At 32.5% G+C, this 7,808-nt stretch overlaps 1 protein-coding gene across 1 annotated transcript; it reads left to right on the top strand.

The window, feature by feature from the left end:
- The first annotated feature begins 653 nt into the window (after window positions 1-653).
- Window positions 654-6,603, top strand: LOC149801678 (potassium channel subfamily K member 18-like). The gene is made up of 3 exons (XM_089956826.1): window positions 654-722; window positions 1,214-1,478; window positions 5,696-6,603. The coding sequence occupies exons 1-3, from the start codon at window positions 654-656 to the stop codon at window positions 6,601-6,603; spliced, it is 1,242 nt and encodes a 413-aa protein (XP_089812952.1).
- Window positions 6,604-7,808: the final 1,205 nt, after the last annotated feature.

Raw genomic sequence — 7,808 nt, 5'->3', positions numbered from 1 at the left:
AAACTGAGCATAACTTTCTGACCTTATGCAAAAAAAAAACATAACTCGTATCAGTCTTAAGACTAAGTGTATCTACGACACTTGTGCTTTTCTTTTCAAGACTATTCTGGCTTCACTAGAAGCTTATGTCATCATATCCGTCCCTTCCTCTGTTCATTGACCAATCCTCAACCGAACACTCTTTATGTGGCTTCTGACTCCCTTTTAAAAAACATGAAAGGCATAATGGAAATATGAAATCAGAAATGACAATCGTCAAGTGTCAAGATTGAAAGATTGAGTGACCCACATCGAAAGAAGAGAAGACGTCGTCTAAACTGACTTTTCAGTAAAAAATTTGAATGCAAAGCATACTTTTGTTTTTAAAATTATTAAAACATCACAAGTTTAATCCCAGTTTTTTCTGCTTATGTTAGGGACAAACATAAGATGATGCCATGGAAGGTAAATGATACCATCTCCAACACAGAGTAGAAAAGACAGAGCACATACATTTCATATTCAAAGCGGTACTGCCAGAAACTTTTGACTCAGCACGCAGAAGAGACGAGAGCTGGAAAATGTGCTTAAATCGGAAAGAATTATGGGTAAAGTGCAGTTCACTATTGAAGAAAGTATTTACTTTGTTCGTCTCCTACTTTGGATTGATGATAATGGTGATCCTTTGCCTGGCAGCTGGTGCCTCCATTTTTGAATTCTTAGAAAAGGACAACGAAGTCCAGGTAAAACGACCAGTTAAAATGTGCTCTCTACTTTTGTAGCACTCGCTCCCCAGAATTATATTCTTGTAGAAAAGCTTTTGTATTAAAGATAAGATCAATAATACATGATAATAATTACCCCTTTGATGCCAAATCTTTCTTATTTGCTAAATAGCATCTTCCTACTTCCGTTTGCTTAAAGATTTCATGCTTATTAGACGTCTAAAATCCGATTTTTACGCGAAAATAGATAATTTATTTGTAATTCTGTAAATGATAGGAGAGGACTACAGATCAGAACCCATTACAAAGAACACCAGTAATAACCAGAAGTTAGAGCAAGTTTTTTATTAAACTTGTATTTGCTCGCTTTTAAATACAGCAAAGTATGTTAACCTTCTGATACACTGACAAAAGCCTTGTCGTCGTGATAACGCCACAATATAATGCATGTTCTGTTAATTTTGTTTGGTTCCAACTTTAAACATGTAAGTAATTTTGGTCGTTCCCAGGAATGTTTCGATACCTTCAAAGATTACAACAAGATGGAAATGATGACACTAGAGAGTCTGAAGATGGTCATTCACTCCTCTAATCCGGAGAGTGACGGGTCGACGCCACAAATTGTGGGGATCCTGGAAACCTTCCGGGACAATGTAATCGATATTAAATACGATGGGAGAGACTGTGCGATGTATGGAAAACCCGGAGGACCTCAGTACAAGTGGTCCTGGCTAGGATCCTTATTGTTCACTGTCACAATCGTCACTTCTATTGGTGAGAATAAATATATTTTCTATTACTTTAGTTGCATAAGTCTATTTAAAGAGGGCAATTATGATGTTTAATAATACTGATAACTTTAAATTATATAAGGAATATAAATAGACATGGAACATTTAACTTGTAAGGCCGCCATTTCAGCTGACCCCTAAAAATTAAGAGCATGTCGATATTAATGTGTGTGGTGATTGCAATGTAGTATTAGATAAAACTGTAGATTTGGATGGGTATACAATACGTTAGAGAAAGATTTTTTTATATAATAAAAAACAGCTAAAGGGCAAACCAGTCATTACATTGGCATTAGTAGGTTTAACCGGAAAGGATAAACAAATTTTTAAAAAAATACTTATTAAAGGCAGCTACATAAGTGATAACATAAAATTAATATACGATATATAGCCAAACGTACATAGAAAGATAGTGATACGGCGTAGGAATTCATTTTGCGTTTTATGAATAATATTTTACAACTCATACGACGTACGTAACCAGGGCTAGGCCTGTGCAGTTGTCGTCAATCTGTCTGCATTGCTAATATGGTGATTTACTCCTTAACTTCAACGTTTTTAAACATTATGTATGGGACATATGAATGGATTTAAACTACAGTCACAGACAAGTTGATTTATTCTTACATTTCAAATAGTACATAGGCTTTGTAACAGCATGTGACCCTTTTTCTTGCACACTACTCTCTAAATACACACGCTCTATTTCACGCAAATTTCTGGGTAACCTTGTATAGACTAACAGTAATTAAATACATCCAAAATTATACAAAAAGCTGATTAATTTTAATTAATTTCAAAATATCAGTATTTATGAAAAGAAATTGTTGAATATTCAGGCGATAATTTAACTATGCATGTTTAACGAAACGATCACTAGGTCTCTTTTTAACAACCATCTAGATTTTGAATACCAATTTGGATATTTTTACAAGAAAATTCTAAACAATATTGTTCCGTTTACTTATCTTTGTTTTCTTATTGAACAGTGGTAAGAAATTCCCTGCATGTACGTTAGAGATGACAAGGATTTTCACAATATTGTAACAAGATATAATGCTTATAAAGCTACATCATAGTCAAAAGAGTTGCTGCACTCTGTGGTACGTCTACGATGTTTTCACTTATCCTCATAATTACTAAACGAATTAAATTATTTAGTAATTTTAATAGATTAATTATATATATATATATATATATATATATATATATATATATATATATATATATATATATATATATATATATATATATATATATATATATATCCTATTTAATGGCATAAGATAGACCGTGTATGTTTAGCAATACGGTTGTCTATCTGCGTATGAGAATGATTATCTTATAGGTACATGAGCACTCGTGTGGTTTTAAATCTTACAAGGTAAATAGTAATACTTAAACTGTTCGTGTTGTGCGACAAATATTCACATCCCTCAAACTTTGTAATTTTCTAAGGTTCTCCGGAAGTGGATTTGTTTGTATTTTATCTCATTTAATTGTTTCTGCTTATTACGTACAGCATTTAAATAAATGACAATCAACGTTTTTGCATTCATATATCTTTATCCCAAACCTACAACAAAAGCAAATTAGAAGCACTAAAAGTTATCTACATAGTAAACAATACATTTAGTTTTGGAACAGTAACAACATATGCTTTATCCACTTAATAATTCTTCTCTCGTTAGTTTCATTTTTCTTGCTCATGTTTCAACTGTTCGACTTTGACTTATTAATTCTTGCGATCTATCTATATGGTGTCTTCGTTTCTCATGTCTACGAGAAGACTTATTTTGAAGTTATCTTTCTAGCTGTTTAGCAACATTTTCACTTCTCTTTCGAATCTTTAAATCTTCCTCAGTTTGGTTTTACGAACCTGTTCACTTCTTTAACGTATGTTGACTTTGACATCACCACTTTCCATCTATTTTTACCACAAAGCAACAGTTTTCCTAAATTTGATTTTCCAATTAGTTTCAATTTATTTATGTGGTGTTTTTATTCACTTACATGCATCTTAGTGTCGTAGACTTAAACGTTAATATTATAAATTAATGAACGAAATGAAACAAGAGATGAAGTAAGTGTTCATAAATTGTATGTTATTATAGATGGTAAAATTTCACAAACCCGTCTGTGATGTAGGTCTGGCCATGTCAGACACTAATTTTTCATTCAACAGTTATGATCATGAACAATAGAATAAATATTTTTACTTCACAAGAAAATAATATAAGCTAACTAGTGAAAGCAGACAAAAATTATAAATGCTATAAAAATAATAGAACTAAATATATAAAAAGTATAGGCCTTCAAGCTTTGAACTTTATTATAGATGAGATTTTAAATAATATACTTTAATATATGTGTACATGTCTGTTTTTGTATATGAAATAATATCATAAAAGTCCCAATACTTTGACGTAGTTGGGATATTCAATCCTCGGAGTGTCCGTTCCTACCTTGCTGAAAACGTAAGCTCGTCTTTTTTTCGTTAGTTAATCTTTCATCAGGCAAGCTATTGTAAACATTGAAATGAGATTGTTTTCTGCCATTGTTCCTGTATTCATCTGCTAAACCATCATAATTATAACGTTGCTTTTGTGCAATTACCATGTTAACTGGTCTAGGTTATCAAAAGCATTAATATACAGTTTTATATTCTTTAGGTCCATTATAATTAAATATTTATTTTGTCCCGTTTATATACCCCAGTCGTGACGATGATAAATATTAAACGTGTTACACATTGTGCTCCATTCTTTTGAATATATATTAGTGCTTGTTGGATTAAAATCTTGATCATAAGGTAATATCATCGAGCGTTCATAGAAAAGTTTGTGCATATGCAAGTAAGAACGACAGCTACGAACTGATTTAGTGACTCTGGCACTCTTTCATCTGATACATACCAATAAGATATTCTGCAGCCTGATATCGTTTCCATGTTGCCAAGTTTATTTGAATTTGCCAAAAATTCATATCATACTGTGCTATATTTCATCATTATGTAATTCCGGTGTAATTATCTAAACGTTTCGGTGGTTTGTACACGAAAATTGTCATCCATTTATTATAATCTGTTATTGTTATCTTCTAAAATGTTTGTGCGATATCTTGTTAACTATAGCATTAAACTGAGTTGCAGGACAAGAATAAAGTGCACTTCAACCAAATTTTAAAAATCCTAAAGTCTATCATATATTTAATTTAAGTTTTATTTTTACATTATGGCTATATGCACTGACTAATAATGTTACTGTTTATATCCAATAGTTTATCTATATGAAATTGTTAAAATATAAATTGAAAAGTTAGAGCAAGACGTCTGATTAGCTCCTCCTTGATAGATTTTCGGTTACGGTAAGAATTGTCTTCTATATCTTCATAATTTAATTACTCAGCTCATTTTATAACTGTTATTTTGGTTTCTGAAGTTAAAAAGATTCCTTCTGAACTCTTTTTGTTTTCTTTATAATACATATTACACTCTCTGGATTGAAGTACGTATATGAAAGCATGTACTGTTTGGTCGAGAAATATGATCTTTAAAACGTTCTAATATCCTCTAATTACTTCAGGCAAAGTTTGATCTAGATAGGAATCATGAAGATGGGGTATCCTAGGATTTTTCTCATCATTGCTTAGCTAGTTAGTCTTTGATTTTGTTTTGTTTAAAATTTGGTAGGTATCTTAGGATGAAACCAAAAATATTGGATAGTGGCATAGAATTTCACTCCCTAACCAAAACCCCACCCCACTCAAACTCCAAAATTAATAAAGCAATTCAAAATTTGTACGGTAATCTAATATTTGAAAATAAATAGTTCCGAAGGTTGAGCGATGTCACATGCAATAAATGTGACCGATTAACGGTTGTATGGAAAGCACAAAAAATATGCCACTCTTTCTTTTGTGGGGTGGGTGGGACATAATTTATATGCATCGTAAATTATTTAGTAACATGCCACGATTTGTATCATCAAATTAAGATTAAAAGGTGATATAACAACATCGAATGACTGATTTTACGTAAAAACTGACTTTATAAACAACTTTAAAGTTCCTAACATGCATAAGATACTTCGATCTATGAAAAGATATCTCCAAGAAGACCAGAATTTATATACGTTTAGTCAACATTTTCTGGAAGATCAGTATAGAAGCGTCTACGCTCACTTATTTCCTTTCTTACAGGATATGGGCACATCGCACCTAAAACCATATGGGGCCGAATTGTCTGCATGGCATACGCCATGATTGGAATTCCTCTCACTATGATCTTCCTGGCTGCCATCGGGAACACTCTGGCCACCATGTGTAGACTTATGTATTCACAGCTCATACACTGCAGCTGTTGCAAATGGAAGATGAAGAAACCAAACAAAACTAAACTAATAAATATGAAATCGAACAGTGTAGTGCCTGGCAGCACATCTCCGGCAGTCCTGGTTCCAAGTATCCAGGTTGCCAAGCCAACCGACAGCCTACGTTACAGAATACGTACGAGAGAACGTTATATGATAGACGAAAAACCAAATATAGGCACAAGTCCAACATCAATTGATGTCAGAGAGCCTAGCAACACTGATCCAGTCTCAAACCTAGATGAAAGCAAACAAACTCAGGTGGAAGCCCGTATCGACCTAAACATCAAACTTACGACACAAGAGGATACGCAGCAGAGAATTAAGATTGTGCAACAGCAGCAGTTTCTAATTGCTGATGACAACGAGAGTGATGGCGAAGAGAATGACAAAGAAGAAGAACCTAAGCAAGGTGTCCCCCTAACAGTGGCTGTTATCATAATGACTTCCTACATTGTCTTAGGTGCAGTTATATTTGGTGTTTGGAGAAACTGGGACATGCTACAGGCAAGCTACTTTTGTTTTATTAGTCTTAGCACCATTGGATTCGGAGATCTGGTTCCGGGAACAGACTTTACCTTGCCATCTGCGCACACAGAGTTAATCTTTGGATCTATCTACATCATATTCGGACTCGCTCTGATTTCCATGTGTTTTGCGTTAATGCAGGAAGAATTCGTGGAGAAGATGAAATGGATTGGAAGGAAGTTTGGAGTAATCCAGAATGATGAAGAATAATTTAAAATATTCACTCAGCTTTAAATTATTCGTCTATTACCGCAAAATATATTTCCGTACTTAATATTTGCCTTTCATAGCAAACATTGCAACTAAATTGATTTTAGTACTCTTTTTATGTCAATTGCATTGCCTAAGATCCCTGTGCTTTTATTATCTGGATGTTGGCTGGCTAGAAATATTATTTGACTTGCTCTCCCTGACGTTTTACCAATGAAGACTGTGCACGAACAAATAAACTCCTCAACTACTGTCTCCATCGGGTAATCGAAACTTTATTTTGTCAACAGAAATATGCGGTTAGGCACCAAAAACAAAATTTGAAAAGTTAGAACAGCAATGGGTATGATTATCATCGACAATTTTGATGAATATGAATTCGTAAAATTACTTAGCAGAAGAGTCATGCTTGGCAAAGCATCAGAGGAGCTGCGGGAAATATAACAAATTTAGTGTTCTCACATAGTTGCTCTTCCTGTAACACCATAATCTATAATGCATGCTCTACGTCAATATCGAACTATTGTAATTAATCCGTTTATATTTATTCTTTAGTGAATATTTCCGTGTATCTGCTTTTCTAAGAACTTGAAATTAAAAGAAATCATTGGATATTAACCCAAATTAAACACACACACACACAAACTATATATATATATATATATATATATATATATATATATATATATATATATATATATATATATATATATATATATATATATATATATATATATATATATATATATATATATATATATATATATATATATATTATATTTATATATATTACAAAAACTAAGCGTAAATTAAAAGACACACAGACTAGTATATTGTTAGTAGTATCATCGTGCACATTTAAAAGAAACAGGACCCTCCATCACTTTTAATTTATTTTAAATCTAGGCCACATGCGACTCACCGCCATTTTTGTAGTTTTCCAAACTCACCTAGGATATATTTTTCATAAAATCTAATGATATTATTTTCTAAAAGAGGACAATTCGGATTACTTGGTAGCTCGAAAATTAGAACCCCTAGAGTTTCACCAAAGCTGCTTATTAATCCTAAAATTCATAGAAAACTATTTAAGTTACTTAAATATTTAAATAAAAGCATCCAAAATAGTTATATGATAAATGTTACAGAGCAAAGAAACCGAGATCTTTCAACAATGAAAGAAATAGAAGTTACTAGCTTATATA

Source organism: Sinohyriopsis cumingii, chromosome 4, assembly GCF_028554795.1.
Source record: "Sinohyriopsis cumingii isolate HCF-2022 chromosome 4, ASM2855479v2, whole genome shotgun sequence".
NCBI lineage: Eukaryota > Metazoa > Mollusca > Bivalvia > Unionida > Unionidae > Sinohyriopsis > Sinohyriopsis cumingii.
This window is presented reverse-complemented; position numbering and strand designations above follow the sequence as displayed.

Bases quoted from the DNA above. Each gene is read 5' to 3' on its own strand.
- LOC149801678 (XM_089956826.1), top strand. From the start codon at position 654: ATGGTGATCCTTTGCCTGGCAGCTGGTGCCTCCATTTTTGAATTCTTA. The intron at 723-1,213 runs GTAAAACGACCA...GGTCGTTCCCAG, and splicing joins AAAAGGACAACGAAGTCCAG to GAATGTTTCGATACCTTCAA. The intron at 1,479-5,695 runs GTGAGAATAAAT...CCTTTCTTACAG, and splicing joins CACAATCGTCACTTCTATTG to GATATGGGCACATCGCACCT.